General features: G+C 31.8%; 1 protein-coding gene across 2 annotated transcripts in view; it reads right to left on the minus strand.

The window, feature by feature from the left end:
* Positions 1-20,465, minus strand: part of LOC137835246 (probable leucine-rich repeat receptor-like serine/threonine-protein kinase At3g14840) — a 39,646-nt gene that overhangs the window by 15,212 nt on the left and 3,969 nt on the right. The window contains exons 3-12 of one of the 2 annotated variants that reach the window (XM_068643653.1): positions 17,419-17,490; positions 17,248-17,316; positions 16,389-16,460; positions 16,223-16,294; positions 15,939-16,010; positions 15,759-15,830; positions 15,609-15,680; positions 15,461-15,532; positions 15,239-15,310; positions 14,976-15,047 (exon numbers count right to left, since the gene is read on the minus strand). In XM_068643653.1, the coding sequence (XP_068499754.1) occupies positions 14,976-15,047; positions 15,239-15,310; positions 15,461-15,532; positions 15,609-15,680; positions 15,759-15,830; positions 15,939-16,010; positions 16,223-16,294; positions 16,389-16,460; positions 17,248-17,316; positions 17,419-17,490 (717 nt within the window). The remainder of the gene's footprint in view (positions 1-14,975; positions 15,048-15,238; positions 15,311-15,460; positions 15,533-15,608; positions 15,681-15,758; positions 15,831-15,938; positions 16,011-16,222; positions 16,295-16,388; positions 16,461-17,247; positions 17,317-17,418; positions 17,491-20,465) is intronic. The other variant, XM_068643654.1, reaches the window with a different exon arrangement.

Consider the following 20,465-nt stretch of genomic DNA (forward strand, 5'->3'; position numbering starts at 1 on the left):
TTGATAGAGCATGGCAACCCAAGGTAACTGCTATTTCCGAATCTAAAGATCTAACATCATTAAGTGTTGCTTCTTTGTTTGGAAAGCTTAGGGAACATGAGTTAGAGATGAATAGACTCAATGTTCAAGAGAGTGAAGACAAGCACACAAGGAGCATAGCCTTAAAAGCTTCCAAGCACAAAGGAAAACAAGAATCCACTGATGAAAGTGATGAGGAAAACCTTAGCTTGCTGTCAAGAAAGTTCAGCAAATTCCTAAAGAGAAACCGCAACAAAGACAACAACAAAGAAAGGTATGGAAACAAGAAATCCAATGATTTTAATTCCAATAACTATACTTGTTTTGGTTGTGGTGAGCAAGGTCATATAAAGGAAGATTGTCCAAACAAAGAAAGCAAGGAGAAAAAGTCTAGCTACAAGGAAAAGAAAGGCAAGACAAAAAGAGCCTAAATAGCTTGGGATGAAAATGAGGTGTCATCATCAAGTTCTTCATCAAGTGAAGATGAGAAAGCAAACATCTGCTTTGTTGCTAAAGATGATGATGAATCTTGCAGCTCAAGTGAGGTAAGTTCATGTGCTTCCTTGAATGAACAAAATTACAGTGAATTACTTGAAGCTTTTCAAGAAACTCATGATGAAGCTAATCGATTGGTTCTTTCAAACAACCCATTGAAAGATCTTAACAGCTGGCTAGAAAAGAGAGTGAAATCACTTGAAGATGAGATTGAAAAATCTAAAAATGATTTCAAAAATCTGGAAAACCATTTCAAAAATGCTTCTTGCAAGTGTGACACTCTCATTTGCGAAAATAGTGAAAATCTTGAGAAAAAGGTTCACTACCTTATTGAAACTGTGGACAAGCTTTCAAAGGGGAAATATAACTTTGAGAATGTCTTGGCATCTCAAAGCTGTGTTTTTGGAAAGGCTGGTTTAGGTTTCAATCCACAGAACCAACAAGATAAGTTTTCAAAATTCTTTTTAAGAAAGCCAGTGAAACAACCGATTGTTAAATCGAAACAACCGGTTGTTACATGCTTTTATTGCATGAAAAAGGACCATTCGGTTAGATTCTGCAAAATAAGAAAACTCTATGTTCCTAGAGGCTACATGAAATGGATTCCGAAAGGATGTGAGGTTCCAAATGAGAAAAAGAAATCTATTGGACCCACATTTGTGAAGGGACCAAATCGTGTTGCTTGAACTCATGCTTGTGCAGGAATTCTAAAGAAGTGTGAAGGACTAAGTCATGTGATCAAGTTCTTGGAAGAAAAAGACAATCATTGAAGCTGAATCAATGTTATGCGTCTGTCCAAAGGACCTCAATAGTGAAAAGAGGCTTCTTGATCATAAAGCACATGGCTCATTGAAGAATTAACATAAGGATAAGACTTTCCTTTATTTGTTCTTAATTTGTGTTTTATAGCTCTTTCTCATGGATAAAAAAAAATCTTTTTAATATGCTTAATATCATTTGCTTTGAACTCTTTCTGCTCATGGTTAAAAATCAAAATTAGTTTTAACTGTTGCAGAAAAACAACCGATTGTTTTAGGTCTGACAGCACTGTGAAGAAATCTTTTTAATTGCTATTTTGAATTTCTATCCATTGCAGATCAATTCAAAGAGAGAATCTTGGTCAAAGAATATGTGTTGAAAGTTGATCACGTTCAGAGAGAAGTTACAACAGTCATAAAGGAATATATTCCAAAATCTTGGAAATTCAAGAGCCTTAATGACTAGTCAAAGATCACATGTGAAGACCATGTGATTTTCAGCTTTTTCTAACGTTTTCTGTGCAGGGCAGAGTCAAGTCCTCTCTCTCTGAAAAATCAGGTACCCACTAATAAAATTGAATGCTAATTGATTCTTTTTCTTCTATAAAAACTGGTGCAGCTAATCTCTTCCACAAGAACAACCAATTGCAACATCTCTTGCAAAAATCTGTGAAGTGAGCTCTTCTCTGTTTTCTTCTCTGCCATCATGGAATCAACTCCTCCCACCTTAAAGAGAGTCAAAACCAGGGTTGTAAGGTCTGGAGGAAGGCTAGAAGGCTGGTTTTCTGGAGACAATGATCTTATTGAGAGATATAGGTATGAAACAAGTATCAAAAAGATAAACAACCCCAAGGTTGTATGCTTTGATTGGCTGAAAAGTCAAAAGCTTGACAATGTAAGAAGGTTGCTCAAGGATCAATCTCTCACAAAGTTCCTGGAGATGAAGGGAAACATTTATCCAGATTTGGTAAGGGTGTTCTACACAAATTTAAAGTTTGAGGGAAACAATCTAGTTTCTCATGTGAAAGGTGTAGAAATGGAGATAACTCATGAAGTATGGACTGTTGTTGCTGGTCTCAAGTTCTCTGGCCTTAGAATCAACAAGGGAAACCTTGGAGTAGTGGAGGATTTTAACAAAATCCAATACTACAAGAGTTTCTTGAAGAATCAACATGCTCAAGTGAGAACATGCTCGGTTGGAGGTCTAAAGCTTGATGAAAGATTGCTTGCTCTCATTGTGACTTGGATTTTAACTCCAAGGGGGAGTAATCATTCTGTTCTTACTGAGGAAGATCTGGTATATATCTTCTGCATCATGAAGAAAATCAAAATCAATTGGATCCACATCATCAAAGAGCACATGCAAAAGGCTATGAGGTTATGTGACTATCATTATCCATATGCTGTTTTGGTATCTAAATTTTTACTCTATTTTGAAGTGAACCTTGAGGATGAAACATCTGAGTTGGTCAAGTCAAATCAAGAGTTGAACAATGGATCACTCAGCAAAATGGGTTTTACCAAAGTAGGTGGCAAATGGATTAGCAAGGATGGTGACCTTGTTGCCTCATCTAATGGTGTTGTTGATCTGGAACAAGATGAACCTGCTGATATGGATGTTCAACATGAAGATCCACCTGAAGATTATCAAGATGCTGGACCTAGTGCTGGTGCTGGAAATCAAGAAGAAGAGATGCAAACCATGTCTCATTTTGAAAGACTCATGATGAATAGGCTTGATAGCTTTGGGGAGAATCAAAGAAACCTCCATGATCTCTGTGTTAGTAATTTCCAGAGGATTGACAACAGGTTTGACAACATGGATGCACGCTTCATGACTCTAGATGAACAAATTGAAGATGTCCAGAACCAAATCTTTGATCTTCAGTTTGCTGATGATGATGAATGAGGAAAAACAACCGGTTGATGTATCGAAACAACCGATTGTTTTTTGTGGTTATATCTGTTTTTTTTTAAATTCTCTTTCTTTCTACTGCTGCTGCTTTAATTCTGATGTAATCAAAACAATATTTTGTTTTATATCTTCTCTTTGTCTATTTGTGAAGACAAATAGGGGGAGATATATATATGCTGCTGTGTTTATATATTTTATTTTGTTAGAACAGTTTGGATGAGTAGTATTTGTTTCTGATTTAGTTCTAAAGTTTAATTTTTTTTATCTGTGCTAACCAAATATCAGAAGTTCTATGCTTTGTTCAAAATTGTATCTTGCAGGAACTGCTTCAGATTCAATCAGGTACAACACAAGCATCAGGGATTTGTCTTCATCAAATAGGGGGAGATTGTTGAACCAAGTGGTGTTCAAGCTTTGAAGAATCCAAACCCTTTGAAGGATGTTGAAGTCTTAGTTGTGCTTGTTGTTGCTGTGCAGGTTTAGTCTAGTTCTGGGGTAGTTTGAGTGTTGTAATCCACCCCTTGATCGAATCTAAAGCATAGGCATTCTCAATCTTTGTGAAAGTAAAATGTTTTCAAACTAAGTTAAAAACACCGATTCTTTTGTCGAAACAACCGATTGTTTATACTTAGATGTTTTAAGAAAAGATTGAAAACCGTTTTTCAAAATGGTTGAACTGTTAGAACCAAAACAACCGATTGATTCGAGGAAACAACCGATTGTTTGTTTTGGGACCATAACAGAAAAACTGTTTTATCTTTGACTGAGCTTTAAATGATTTAACTGCTTACGCTTCAGTCATTAAATGCTTTGACCAATCTTTTAATGCAATTTAAGAGTTTGTTAAGATTTGATAACAAACTACATCTTTGAATATGTTCAGAAAAACATATTTGGGAATTAATCTTTGACAAGTTTTTTTTTTTTGCTAAGAGTTTTTGAGTTTTTCAAAGAGCTGAGATTGCTGAAAGTTTGTGATTGATCAAAGTTTGTGGAATAGGATTCTGCTTGTATTGATTTCAGATTATCTTCTGTAACAAGAGTAATCCTTGTACTCTGTGAAACAAGTTTTTGTTTATGTGTTTGCTGAGATTGGTTGTGTGTTCTTGAGGGGATCAAGATCAGCAATCTTAGTGTTGGTATGTTGGCCAAGAAGAGTGTGTGTCTTGAGGTGTTCAAGGTCACTTTCTTGGTTGTGGTGTAAGTGATCAAGGTGTGATTGCTTAGTGGAATTCCTCAGGGTTTCTGAGAAGACTGGATGTAGCTCTAGATTTGGAGTGAACTAGTATAAACATCTGTGTGCAATCTCTCTATCCCTAACTCTTTAAATTCAGTTTTGTTTGTTGTTTGCTGGTATAAACAACCGATTGTTTCTGTGAAACAACCGATTGTTTTTTTGGTACTACTGTTTTTTATTGCTGTTTTGGCAAACTGAATTTCTTATCAATTGTTTCTTGAGATAATTTCATTCTTGTTTTAAAAGTTTGCGAAAACCCTCTTTAAACAATTCACCCCCCCCCCCTCTAGTTTAAAGCGATTCATTCTAACAAAGTGACCTTAATGGAAGACACCAAGGTACAATTTGTTGATCAAGTGTGATCAAGTGCTTTTGAAGAATTCAAATCCAAGGTGTTTGATGAAAGGTTGGTGTTGCTACTGTGTTTGGGTGGGATCTGGGTAGAATAAAGTGTGATCAACTCCTTTGTTGAATCTAAAATTGATGTGAATTAAAACCTTTTTGAAATTAAGTGTTTCCAACTAAGTGAAAAACAACCTATTGTTTTGTCGAATCAACTGGTTGTTTTACTCTTAGGAGTTTTTTAAAAAGGTTGAAAGGTGTTTGGTTTGGTTGACTTAACTGTCAAGCCAAAACAATCAGTTGTTTCGTGATTTCAACCGATTGTTTTTTTCAATGGTGAATCTGTTTTAAATGTTTTCGAACTGAATACGCTCATTCATTAATTGCTTTGACCAATCTTTGGAAAATATAAATGGTTTGTTTATGTTTTCAAATAAGAAAAAAACAACTTTGAGAAATTGAGTTTGACAGATTTGATTATAAGATTTCAAGATTCACATCAAGCTTTGGATTTTCAAGAGAGAGTGGAATAGGATTGCAATTGTATTCAATTCAGATTATACTGTTATCAGGTGTAATCCTTTCTAAACCTACTTTATTTATGGTGTTGTGTTGCCAAGGAGTATTGTGTGTTCTTGAGGTGTTCAAGATCAATACTCTTGGTGTGGTTAGCCAAAGGTAGTGTGTTTCTTGAAGGGTTCAAGGTCACTAATTTGGTGGTTTGTGTTTTGTAATCTGGTCTGATTGCTTAGTGGATTACCCAGTGGTATTCTGGGGACTGGATGTAGCTCTTGGTTTAAGAGTGAACCAGTATAAGTTGTTTGTGTGATTCTCTTTTACCCTGAACTCTTTTTTAATTCTGTTTTAAGGTTAACTAATATAAAAAAACTGATTGTTTCGAAGAAACAACCAATTTTTTTTTTCTATGTATTGCTGCATAACTGCTTGAGTTTTTGGCTAACTTGATTCCTCTTCTGGATTTATACAAAGAATTTCATTAAACCTGAAATTTTTTTCAAAAAACCCTTTTAAACAATTCACCCCTCTCCCTCTTGTTTAAGGTCATATATTCTAACAATTGGCATCAAGAGTTTCGAAAAATATTCTAGTTTGATCCTAAAATCTTTTTTCTATGGTTGAAAAACTACCTTTTGGGGAGGGTGCCTCAATTAACAGGCCACCTTTGTTTTTGTGGTTTGAATTATCAGTTTTGGAAGGTTAGAATGAAAATCCTTGTTGAAACCCTTGATAAAGGCATTTGGGATGCAATTGAAAATGACTCTTTTTTTCCAAAATTTGAAAAGGATGGATCTTCTATTGAAAAACCATGGTCCCAATGGACTGATGCTGAAAATAAAAAGGCCAAGTTTGATTGCATTGCCAAGAATATCATAACCTCTACGTTGAACTCTGATGAATTTTTCAAGATCTCACAATGTGCATCTGCTAAGGAAATGTGGGATACTCTAGAGGTCACCCAAGAAGGAACAAATTATGTGAAGAGAGCAAGGAAACATCTAATATAAGAGTATGAGATGTTTAGAATGTCCAAAGGAGAATCAATTGTTGAAGTACAAAAGAGATTCACTCACATTGTCAATCATCTAATGAGTCTTGGAAAAACCTTTGACAAAGAGGAGTTAAACATCAAGATTCTCAAGTTTCTTGATAGATCTTGGCAACCTAAAGTCACGGCTATCTCAGAATCAAAGGACTTGACATCTTTGACTACAGTCTCCTTGTTTGGAAGGCTTAGAGAACATGAGTTGGAGATGAATAGACTCAATGTTCAAGAAAGTGAAGACAAGCATGTAAGGGACATTGCCTTGAAAGCTGCCAAGCACAAGAATAAGCAAGACTCAAGTGATGAAAGTGAGGAAGAAACTCTTAGTTTGTTGTCCAAAAAGTTCAGCAAATTCTTGAAGAGAAACCGCAACAAGGAATCCAACAAAGAAAGGTATGGAAACAAGAAAACTAGTGATTTCAATTCTAACAATTACACTTGCTTTGGCTGTGGAGAACAAGGGCATATAAAAGTTGATTGCCCAAATAAAGAAGGCAAGGAAAAGAAGTCAAGCAATAAGGAAAAGAAAGGGAAATCAAAAAGAGCCTATATTGCTTGGGATGAAAATGAAGTTTCTTCATCAAGCTCATCATCAAGTGAAGATGAAAAAGCTAATCTGTGTTTGATGGATGAAAAAGATGATGATTCAAGCAGCTCAAGCAGTGTAAGTTCTTGTGCCTCCTTAAATGTTGAAAACTATAGTCAATTGCTTCAAGCTTTTAAAGAAACTCATGAAGAAGCAAACAGATTGGCTCTCTTAAACAAACGATTGAAAGGGTTGAATAACTGGCTTGAAAATAGAGTGAAGACTCTTGAAGAAGAATTAGAAAAGTAAAAAACTGATTTTGAAAATCTTGAAATGCATTGCAAAAAATTTTCTTACTTGTGTGACTCTAAAGTTTGTGAAAATTGTAAAACTCTTGAGAGTAAGGTCCACTATCTTGTAAGAACTATGGATAAACTTTCAAAGGGTAAATCCAACTTTAAAATTTTCTTGGCATTCCAAAAATGTGTTTTTGGAAAATATGTTTGGGGTTTAATCCTCAAAACTAGAAAAATGGGATTTCAAAGCCTTTTTCAAAAGTGTCAAAAAAACAACCGATTGAAAGATCGAAACAACCAGTTGTTACATGTTTTTACTGCATGAAGAGAGGCCACTCAGTTAGATTCTGTAAAATTAAGAAATATTTTGTTCCTAAAGGCACTATGAGTTGGATTCCCAAAGGTTCTGAAGTTTCCAGTGATAAAGTTGAATCAAAAGGATCCACATGTGTAAGGGAACCAAATCTTGTTGCTTGAATTTATTGTGTTGCATGAATACTAAAAGAAGCATGGGGTCTTGAGTTATAACATCAAGCTTTTGGAAGAAAAGGATTTTGTTTGGAATTCAATTAAGGTTCTGTACTAGCTTAAGGCATCCTGAAAGCCAAAAGAAGCATTCTTGATCATGAATAATTACTCATTGAAGGGACTCCATGACAAAAGGATAAGACTTTCTTTGTCTTTGTTTTTCTGTTATAAATTCATGCTAAAATCTTCATCTATGTGTATATGTACAATTACATTTTGATTCTTCTCTGTTTTTGTTTTAAACTCAAACTTTGTTGTTGCTTCAGAAAAACAACCGATTGTTTTCTCAAAACAACCGATTGTTTTTTCTCTGACAGCACTGCCTAAAATTGATTTAATTTCTTTATGCATTCTATCTTTTACAAATTTCTTTTTTAAAAGGATTATGAGTCAATAAAGCGGTCATGAGGTCTGATTTGGTTCAGGAGAAAGTTGCTTCTTGTCATAAAAGGAATATATTCCATATCTTGGAAATTCAAGTGCCTTTTTGACTAGTCAAATCCACATGTGTTGACCATGTGATTTTCTGGTAAGGGCTGACGTGGTTTTGTGCAAGATTGGACCATATTCTTCTTCTTGAAGACTGAAACTCACTACAACCAAAGGATCAAAGAGGATTTTTGTTTTGCTATAAAACCCTCTACAACTATTTTTCTACACAAAAACAACCCATTGGCATATCTCTTGCTTAATCTCATATCTTCCTCTGTTTTTCTGATTTCTCTCATTCTGGTTTCATGGATTCCACTCCTCCATCATAAAAAAGGATTAAAACCAGAGTTGTAAGATCAGGAGGGCGTCTTGAAGGATGATTTTCAGAAGACAATGAATAGATTGAGAAATACCACTTTGAAACAAGTAGAAAAGTGATAAACAATCCAAAAGTTGTCTCTTTTAGCTGATTGAAAAGTCAAAAGCTGGATGATGTGAGAAGACTACTCAAAGAACAACTGCTAAAGAGGTTCTTAGAGATGAAAGGAAACATCTATCCGGATCTTATTCGGGTTTCCTACAACAATTTAAAGTTTGAAGGTAACAATCTTGTTTCTCAAGTCAAGGGTGTGGATATGGAGATCACTCATGAGGTGTGGGCTGTTGTGACTGGAATAAAGTATGCTGGTTTGAGAATCAACAAAGAGAACATTGGTATGGTGGAAGATTTCAACAAAATTCAATATTACAAAAGCTGTTTGAAGAATCCTCATAAGAACTTGTTTTGTTGGAGGGTTGAAATTGAATGAAAGATTGTTGGCTCTCATTGTCACTTGGATTCTAATACCAAGAGGGAGCAACCATTTTGTTCTCACTGGGGAAGATCTTCTCTACATATACTGCATAATGATCAAAGTCAAGATCAATTGGATCCATATCATCAAGGAACACATGCAAAAATCTATGAGGTTAAGTGACTATCATTATCCTTATGCTATCTTGATTTCTATATTCTTAAACTATTTTGAAGTGAATCTTGAGAATGAAACATCTGAGTTGGTGAAATCAACACATGAAGTGAACAATGGTTCACTAAGCAAGATGGGTTTTACCAAGATTAATGGAAGATGGGTAAGTAAGGATGGTGAGCATGGTGGTTCCTCAAGTGGAATTCATGATGAACATGGTGAAGAAGATCAAAAAGTTGTTGAAGGTGCTAATATGAATGTTCAAGATGAAGAACAACCTGCTACTGACTTAGGTGTTGGACATCAAGGAAATAGGATTCCTTCAATGTCTTGTTTTGAGAGTTTCATGGTCAATAGGTTGGACAGGTTTGCTGAAAACCAATGGAATATTCATGATCTTTGTGTTACAAATTTTCAGAACTTTGACAACAGATTTCAAAGCATGGATACACGTTTTCAGACCCTTGATGAACAGATTGAAGCTGTTCAGAACCAGCTTTTTGAGCTGCAGTATGGGAAAAAAGATTGAAGCCAAAACAATTGGTTGATATCACGAAACAACCGATTGTGAATCTTGAAAGCCAAGTTTTGTTATTCTTTCTATGCTTGTATTGCTTTATTTTGGACTATTATGTTTTCATCTCTTCCTAAAGTGTATTTGTGAAGACAACTAGGGGGAGAATATGGTTTATGTGTTGTCCTACAAACTGCTATAACTTTGTTTTAGAATTCTGATGCAATCTGGTTTGTATGGTGCTGCAGTTTGGTGTGTTTTAGTTGAGTGTTTTGGCTGGTTTTTCTACTGTTATTGTTATGATTATGTAGAAAACTAGTTTATGTGCCATCATAACCTGCTATGAGAGACGCTTTGCATTGCATAGTTTTTTTGTTTTGCATGTGTTGTTTCAGATTCAATCAAGATCAACACAAGTAACCAGGGATTTGTCTTCATCAAATAGGGGGAGATTGTTGATCAAGTGTGATCAAGTGCTATGAAGAATCCAAATCCAAGGTGTTTGATGAAAGGCTGGTGTTTCTGTTGTGTTTGGGTGGGATTTGGGTAGAATAAAGTGTGATCTACTCCTTTGTTGAATCTAAAACTGATGTGAATTAAAACCTTTTTAAAATTAAGTGTTTTTCTAACTAAGTGAAAAACAACTTGTTGTTTTGTCGAATCAACCGGTTGTTTTACTCTTAGGAGTTTTTGAAAAAGGTTGAAAGGTGTTTGGTTTGGTTGACTTAACTGTCAAGCCAAAAACAATTGGTTGTTTCGTGATTTCAACCGATTGTTTCTTTGAAAATCCTAACAAAATTTAGTTTTGAATGGTGAATCTGTTTTAAATGTTTTCTAACTTAATACGCTCCTTCATTAATTGCTTTGACCAATCTTTGGAAAATATAAATGGCTTGTTTATGTTTTCAAATAAAAAAAAAACAGCTTTGAGAAATTGAGTTTGACAGATTTGATTCTAAGATTTCAAGATTCACATCAAGCTTTGGATTTTCAAGAGAGAGTGGAATAGGATTGCAATTATATTCAATTCAGATTGTATTGTGATCAGGTGTAATCCTTTCTAAACCTACTGTATTTCTGGTGTTGTGTTGCCAAGGAGTATTGTGTGTTCTTGAGGTGTTCAAGATCAATACTCTTGGTGTGGTTAGCCAAAGGTAGTGTGTTTCCTGAAAGGTGTTTGTGTGATTCTCTCTTACCCTGAACTCTTTTTAATTTTGTTTTAAGCTTAACTGATATAAACAACTGATTGTTTCATAGAAACAACCGATTGTTTTTTCTGTGTATTGTTGCATAACTGCTTGAGTTTTTGGTTAACTTGATTCCTGTTCTGGATTTATACAAAGAATTTCATTAAACCTAAAAACGTTTTCAAAAATCCCTTTTAAACAATTCACCCTCCCTCTTGTTTAAGGTCATATATTCTAACACAATTATCTAATCTCAGCGTTAATTAGTCAGAGTAAGTGGTGATCGGCTACCAAATTTCTGCACAAGGAAGTAATTTTTGAAATTTTAAGCTTTGTATTGTTCTTGGGTAGGGCGGTGCAGTGCATGAGATGTGTGTAAAGTCACCCTAGTGGAGAACACGATGTGTGTAAAGTCACCCTTGTAAAGTTCTCTAATGTCACTATTAATGTAGTTAGTCACGATCACATTAAATGGTGACCTGTGTAGGAAAAAGTGGTGGCCTATTACCAAGTTTTTGTATGGTAAAATAATTTTAGAAAATTAACTTTGTTTTGTTCTTGGACAGTGCATGACGTGTGTGTAAAGTGACCTTAGTGGAGGACACCAATGTCAAGTTCATTAATCTCAACATCAATGTAGGTAATAATAATAAGTGGTGACCTGTATAGTAATAAATGGTGACCTGCTACCATTTTTGTGTGCAGTGATGTATTTTTTAACTTTGTTTTGTTCTTGAGTGGGTTTATGCATGGGATGTATGTAAAGTGACCTCAATGGAGGACACCAAGATCAAGTTCTCTAATCTTGACGTGAATGTAGTTAGTCACAGTAAGTGGTGACTTTTTACTACGTTTTTGCACACTAATCAAATTTTTGAAAATCTGAGCTTACTGTTGTTCTTGGGTGGGTGGTGCATGAAGTGTGTGTAAAGTGACCTCAGTGGACTACACCAAGGCCAAGTTTTGTAATCCCATGTTTTATTAGTTAGAAGCGCATTATATTCTGATTGCATTGCTTTAAACTAGTTTGAATCAGATAAAGCTTATTTATAACCAAGGGGTTCAGCAGAAGATGTACTAACTTGATATATTTTGGGTTTGAACACACCAACTTTGTCACGGGTCACCATGGGATGATTTTTTATGATAGAAGCTAAAGCAGGTGGAGAAGAAGGAGACTCCATAGATTCACAAGAAATAGGTGCAGTGGTGCAAGCAGAAGTAGGAGAATAAGCAGTGGTGCAAGCATTATCAGTAGAAGTATTAATAAGAGCATATGGTAAAGAGGTGGGTGAAGTAACAACAGTGAGGGGCACATTACACTGAGTAGAAGGTGGCAAATCAGAAACAATAGAGAAAGGGTTATTTGTAAGAGCAAAAGGAAAAAAAGTTTAATTAAAAATGATATGCCGCGAGATAATGGTCTTACCAGAAGGCAATAAGCAAAGGTACCCTTTATGTTTAGAATCATATCCCAAAAACAGACATAGAGAAGCATGATATTCAAACTTATGATGATTATACGGTCTAAGCAAATGATAACAAGCACAACCAAAAACTTTAAAGAATTCATAATTGGGTTTCTTGTTAAAAAAAACTTCATAAGGGCTACGGTTGTTAAGCACATAAGATGGTAAGTGATTAATAATAGTAGTTGCAGTAAGAAAAGCTTCTCCCTAAAACTTATAAGGTAAAGATGTAGTGGATAACAAGGCTAAACCTATCTCAACAACATGTTTATGTTTCCTTTCAATTCATCCATTTTGCTCATGTGTGTGAGGACAAGTTAACCTATGTTTTATCCCATTATTATGCAGGTAAGGTGTAAGAGCAAGGAATTCCTTAACATTATCCATTTGTAAGCTTTTTAATGTGCATCCAGTTTGTTTTTCAGCAAAGAGTTTAAAACGCTGGAAAACCGAAAGAGCTTGAGATTTAGATGATATAAGATAAAGCCATGTAAAGCGTGAATAAGCATCAAGAAAAGCTAAGTAATAACGAGATCCATTAGACGAATAGTATGGAGAAGGACCCCATATATCAGCAAAAACAAGTTCAAGAGGACAAGTATAAACAATTTCAGAATCATGAAAAGGTAACTGATGATGTTCATCAATAGTACATTTTTCACACAAAAAAAAGTGTTTAATACATGGAACTTTGCACAATTTCATTATTTTGGTCACAGTGTTATAGGAAGCATGACCAAGGCGATTATGCCATAGTTGAAACTTAGAACACATAGAATTAACACTAATATTGAACACAGTAGGTTTGAGTTTGTGAGTAAACGGAGGAAACACATAAAGACCATCTTTAAGTTTTCCTTGAAGAATGATCTGCTTTGTATCTTGATGTTTGACAAGGCATTAATCAAAATAGAATTCAAAAAAGACATTACTGTCTTGAGCAAACTTAAAAACACCTGTAAGATTTTTTATGATGTTTGGAACATGAAAAAGTTGATTAAGATGAATTACAGTGTTATTGTAAGGAGTAACATAAGTGGTAGAGACAATGTGAGCAATGGGAGTACCTAAACCATTACCTAACTTTACATCCTCAAAGCCATTATAATTGGATTTAGTGGTAAAAGCATTGAAGTCACTTGTGAGATGATGTGTAGCACCGTTGTCAGGATACCAGAGAGGATTGGTGACCGTAGATGGTGCTCCCAAAATAGATGGTTCAACAGATTCATTTATTGAAGTAAAAAAATCAGTAGCATTAGCATTGACCGATTTATTTGAATAAGTGGCATACCTTTGCCAACAACAGAGAGCTGAGATACCCATCTTTCCATAAATTTGGCACTGGATCTTGAAATTGGGGTTTCTGTTTCCAGTAATTCTATTTGACCCTCTAGAGAAACGATTTAGAGGTCGTCCACCACGACGACCACCTTTGTGATTTTGATTCATCCATGGTTTGGTTGATGTAGGGTTTGACGTTTGCAAAGAAGCAGTCGAAAGATGTGCTTGAACAATACTAGAATCCAACAAGCAATGTTTGTCAAAATGTTCCTCTTGAGTAAGAAGAAGAGCCTCAATGTCTTCAATCGTGTATGGATTGATGCGAGAGGTGACAAAAGTAATGAAACCATCATATTCATCAAGTAGGTCGTCCAAAATAGCTTTAATTTGATCATCAATCAAGATTGGAGCACCAACAACGACAAGGGTATCCACGATTTTCTTTTCATCCAGAAGATAGGTGGAAATGGAGGGATCTTTCTCAGGATTGCGTAACTGTACCTTGAGTTTCTTAATTTTGGCTCGAGATTGAGTTGCGTAATACGTATGCAGTTTGGTCCATTTTTGATGCGTTGTGCAAAGTCCCACCATTTTCGTCAAGATTGGCATTGTCATGGACGCAAAAAGACAGGCGACAAGAAGGTGATCTTGTTGTTGTTGCTGAAGAAAAAGAGGGTTAAGGGTGGGCGACTCTGGGTTTTCAGTAGTGAGAAATTGTGGAGGTGATGAAGAATCCTCCAAGAATCGTGAAAGATTGAGACAATGTATCGTGGCAGTGACTTGTTGTTGCCAGAGAAGAAGTTATCATCATCCAATTTCAACGAGATTGGAGTAGAGAAAGTATAAGGTGTGAAGGATGAAACATCAAAAAAAAATTAAAGATTGTTAGCGGAAGAAGAGGAAGAGGAAGACATGAGTAAGAAGAGTTTTGTATACCATGTAAAGAAGAAGAAGGCACAGGGGTAAAGGAATAAAAACAAAGTGAAGGTTTTAAGAAAGGAAAGGAATTAGGAAAAGACTAAAAGAGAAGAGATATATTATCCCTTGACAATATATATATATATATATGTATCTTAAAAAAAATGCATTATAAATTTACAAAGTTCTTACCAACGACTTTATCTTGGTCAACTTAAATCAAACTATTTTTTTTATTTATTTTAGAAGTGTATTGGTCATTCTAATTTAGAACTAAAGTTCACACAATGATTTACTCAAGTAACAAAACTATAAAGATTTATACCATTTTAATTGTCAAAATCCTATATTCATTATACTAATTAGAATTATTGACAGCTTCTATAGGTAATATCCTAGAGAACTAGTTGGGCTATAAATCCCCATTAAAGGAATAGATAATTTTTAGTGATACCAAGTATATGCAAACTAAATGAAATTATGGTGAAATAAAAAATCAACAGGAAATATAAATTGTTACTTACAACATATTTATATCATTTAGGTCACCTAAGGTTTTTGGAATCGGCCCAGTTAATTTGTTAAAGCTGAGATCTCTGGAAAAGGGATAATAATGGTGTTAAAAGAAAATCGCGAAAATGTTTAGTGCCTACAATGCAATAAAACAACATAATGAACAAGTATGAAGTTCAACAATTATATGTAAAGAGTTCAAAATTCATAAATCAAGCTAAAAATGTTTGAACATTAACAAATGTATGTAGAAAAGAAATCAAACATCACTTACAATGATCGTAAACTAGTCACTTTTCCAAGGTATTCAGGAACCATTCCTATAAGATTGCAACTCCTCAGTACTCTGGGAAACCATCTAACAATATGTAAATATGTAGTAGCAGAAAGGAAATAAAATCGTTTATTCATATTTTTAATTATCAGAGCATTACATTTTGAGGCATCATAACATAATGGAAATGAGAAATTATAATATTAATCCAAGTATACTGACAATGTTTGCAAAATTGTTAAGTTTTTAAGTTGGGGAAATTGAGAATTTGGTCCTTTCAAGTCACTAATCCTCCTGCATCACATCTTAAACATGGTGAGGATAAAGAAGAATAAAATAAATTTTGAAACTTTGGTTGCAACATACTTACAAATCAGTGAGGTTGTTCAAAAATGAAATTCCAAAAGGAATTGGCCCACTAAAACCACTCCCGTACATCACCCTATTACAGTTAAAAACAATTGATCTATTAAATCAATAGATAAATAAATTTAAATTGCACAAGAAGAAAGGTTCATACAGCCTTTCTAAACTTGTCCATCTCTGAATGAAATCAGGTAAAGTTCCAGAGAATTGATTGTCGCCAAGTCGACTGCATAATAATAGTGTATGCATGAAATACATGTTCATTTTGCATTGAAACAAAATACAGTTAATGCAATTGAGAAGGATAAAAATATAATAAAAGAATGACACTTACATATGCTTTAGTGTAGTGAGTCTAGCAAATGTTGCAGGCAAATTTCCAGTAAAATAGTTGGATGTAAGAAGCCTATATAAGTCATTGAACTTTAGAACATAAGGCATAAAGAGTACAATGCAACTCAGTGAATTTGGAAATAATTTTCTCATAATTATTACCTAAGCACATTGAAGAAGACAAATCAAAGACATGTGAACAAAATTTTATCAATGAACATAAGTACTATTTAATTTTTCAGTGGTAAAAATTAATGAAGCCAGAAAAATCAACAAATGGCTTACAATCTTTCAAGTTGAGGGAGATTTCCAAGCTCGAGAGGAAGCTCTCCAGATAATTGATTGAACTCCAGGGCTCTATGAATTTCAAGTTTAAGACAAATTGAGTTGCCAAATACTTTCATAAAACTGAAAAGGAAATATTATTGTATGTAAATGACCACAAACTTACAAACTTTTCAGTGTGGTGATGTTTCCTAATTCTTTTGGTATTGGACCTGTTACCCGATTTCCAAGAATAGATCTATCATAATTAAGAAACATGCATAATTGGTTAAGTTAAATGTTTAAGAAATTAATTAGTATAACATTTTTAAAAAATATAAAAAAGTAAATGTGTTAATTATTCTTATGAATAAATGTTCTCTTTCACCAAAAAAAAAAAAAATCCTCTCCATTTAAAAAAAATGTGCTTTTGTAGATTGGAGTAAAATCATGTTAGGTCAAGCTAGGTTTTACTATGCTTGAACCCATCCTTGTTGGTTATAAGTGTTTTGACTAAGTTGGTTTGTTTAGAGTCTAAATTAGTGTAGTTATTAGTAGTTTCTAAATTGGTAAATAATTAGCTACCTAAATTTTAACTAAATTTTTTTATATTCTAAAGTTGGTATCTAAAACCTTTGTAACTAATTAGATACTAATTTAGAAACTAAGTTTATAAATTTTATTAATAATAGAAACTATTTTAGTACCAATAATTTTTTCTAGTCTATAAAATAATATTTAATTTAGTTAATATAGTAACTAAATATTTTGTCTTTAAAATTAATTTCTATTTAATAATTTATTTGTAGTGTATATTTTCATACAAACTAAAAAAAATCAATTATAATCAATTATTTTTAGTTACTCATATCTAACTCATACAAATCATATTCCTCTCACACTAAAAAATAAGCATAAAAGAAAGTCATTTTCCAATTATTTATACTTATAAATTATCTTGGGAGAGAATTTAAAAAAAAACATTTCACTATTTTTCATATAGAAACAACTAACAGTAGAAAAATCAAAAGGAAATGAGAGAGTACATGTTGACAAGCTTCATGAAGCCCCATTGTGGAGGAATTGTACCATTAAGGTAGTTTCGAGAGAGGTGACTGTGCCACATTTGAAGTGAAAGAATGAAAGTATTGTGGCAAAGTAAAGTATTATTATGGCAAAGAGAAGCATCTTTAGAATTTAGGTTTAGAATTACATACATTTTTTGGAGGTATGGCAATCTCACTAATTCACTTGGAAGTGTACCCGAAAGATTTTGTGACTTCAGAATACTGCAAGATAATCATCATACATATTGATCAAAAAATGAAATCATAAGTAAAATAATAATAATAATAATAATAATAGCTTGGCTTAATTATAATTTTGATTCTTTAATTATAGATGGTTTTTAGTTTGTTTTATCGTTAATTATGTAAACTAAATCCCAGAAATATTATAAATGTATGGTTTAATTTTATTTTATATATATAAACGAGAGAAAAATAACACAAGAGTTACATAATAAATTATCTTACAAAATCCAATCAACTAAATACAAAAATGGTCAATTTTATGATTGTGTAAGATGGTAAGTTCACAACAAGAAATTTATTAAATAACAATTAAATTTAGAGATAAAAAATATTTAGTCACTATATTAACTATATTAACTAAATTAGATATTATTTTTTAGAATAAAAAATTATTACTATCTAAATTAATTTTTATTATTAATAAAAAATTATAAAATAATTTTTAAATTGGTATCTAAATTAATTATCAAGATTTTAGTTACTAATATTTTATATTTTAAATTGGTCTTAATTCGTCTTTTAAAGACTAATTTAGAATCTAAGATATTAGTAGATAAAATCTTGATAACTAATGGTTAGATGACAATTTAAAAATTATTTTAGATACCAATAAATTTTAGTCTCTAAAATGGTTTCTAATTTAACCTAATAATAATTAATTATTTTGATCCTAAAATTAATTGCAAATTTGATAAATTTTTTAATGGTTTGGGTTCTAATTGTATCAATAACATAACTTAACATCACAATTTTATTATTTTAGCTTTCTATTCGTGTTAATTAGTCAAAGACCCGTAAAGAAATTTGAATTAACATTTCATAATTACAATATTTGAAATAGTTGTACATAATTCAAAATATGAACTTGTTTATCATATTTAAGAATCTAATTTGAGCAATTAGAATATGAAAAAAAAATACTATTATAATATTTAAGGGATTAAAAGTGTAAGTAGATCTCATAAGTTTGTCTATTATATGAAAACATTTCTTTTTTATTTTATTATGTTGGCTTAAATTTCTTGTTTGACTTTAATAATTTGAACTGTTTTAAGTATTTTTTAATTTTTGTTTAATTCCATCCTTCATTTTTTTATAATTCCATGCTAATTTTTTAACAAGATTTTAACTCTTAAAAAATATATATCCAAAATCTTCACATGCAACACCCTTATCTTATCTACTCATTAACTTCACCTATCAAAAGAAGACAATGTACTTAAACTAACCCAACTCATCAATAATGTAATTTCCATTCACAATTACATCAAAACCAAAAATATAAGCAAACTAAAGGAGAAGAAACACTAGTTTTCAACAGAATACCAAAAAAAAAAAACAAAGTTCCTCTTTCTTTTCTATTGTATTTAAATTTCAAATTTTACGATCTTCAAAAAAATTTAATATCCTGAATTTGTATTTTTCTTATTACATTTTTTTATTTTTACAATATTTTACTTAAATAAGGTAATTCAAATTTATTGAATTCAAATTTTATTTAGTATTTCAATTATCAATTAAATACAAAATTATTATTTCAGACTAGACAAAAAGTAATCATTCTAAACTTTAATCGAGAAAAATTAGTTAATATTTATTCAATAATAATTTTATTAATATTGATTGAGAAAAGCTTACAAACATCAATCTGAAAATAACTTTGACCTATATGGTGAATAAGTAATCTTGACAAATAATTTCTTTATATCAATGCGACTAAAATCTTCTAACTCACATAAAATGAAAATTAGTCTCATTGATTTTGATAAAAATAAATTAGTTGATATTTGTTGTAGAATAATCGCCATTGAAAAAACTCTAAATAATGTTTGTCCAGAAATATCTCTAACATACCTTGTAATCGGTATTGATTAAAAACAATCTCATATAATATTAATTGAAAATAATATATTTTTTTATATTAGCGGAAAAAAAAACATATTTGACATCAATCAAAAGACAATGTTTAGAGAAAAAATCTAATTAACCTTAGCTAAAAAATGACATTGACTTATTTTAACAACAAAAAAGATATAATCCCGTTAATGATGACAAAAAAATAATCAGAATCAACTTTAACTTTAAAACATTTCCATCAACATTTATCTTAAAAATAATTTGTCTTAAAAACAATATTAAGTTGATAGATAATGATTGAAGCCATCTCAACCATATCTTAACTAAGTTTAATTTGAATAAAAGATACATGGAGCTACTACTATTTTGATTAAAGTTGTCTCAACCATGTCTTAACCAAGTTTAATTTAAATAAAAGATACATGAATTTTTTGAGATAGGAAAGAGTACAAACAATTTTAAATTTTTACTTTTTAAATGAAATTTAAATTATCTAATTTCAAATAATCAAATTATTCTTATAAAATTTTAATACATTTTAAAATTATCTATACAAACAACATATTTATTATAAATTATTTTAAATTGTATACAAAATGTATTATTCTCTGAAAATTTCAAATTTTAAATGCAAAGTAAACATATATTTTAAAATAAAGAAAGTGTTAAAAAAATAAAAAGATATTTTTTTAGATTGTTTGGTATGATAAATAAATAAATAAAATATTTCTTCTTTGATTATTTAATTTTTTTTAAAATGTTTGAAATAACCCAAATACTTTAATTAAAAAATAAAATTTAATATAAATAAAAATATTTTTGATTTTTTATTTATATCATTATATAAAAGAATATTTTTTTACATTATTTAGTTAGATTATTTTATCGTTTACTAAATAAAATAATTTTATAATTTGATAAAAATACGGTACGTAACTGCAGAACTTTTTCTTATTTAGGAGTAGACAGGGTTGTTTCAAATTATCAAATATTTTTATTTAAACAGTGTTTTAAACTTATCCTTTTAAAAAAAATTAAATTATATTAATTTAATATAATAGAAATGTTACCTTTCTTCGCATGTGTTTTCCCTA

This window comes from Phaseolus vulgaris, chromosome 5 (assembly GCF_000499845.2).
Source record: "Phaseolus vulgaris cultivar G19833 chromosome 5, P. vulgaris v2.0, whole genome shotgun sequence".
Classification (NCBI taxonomy): Eukaryota; Viridiplantae; Streptophyta; class Magnoliopsida; order Fabales; family Fabaceae; genus Phaseolus; species Phaseolus vulgaris.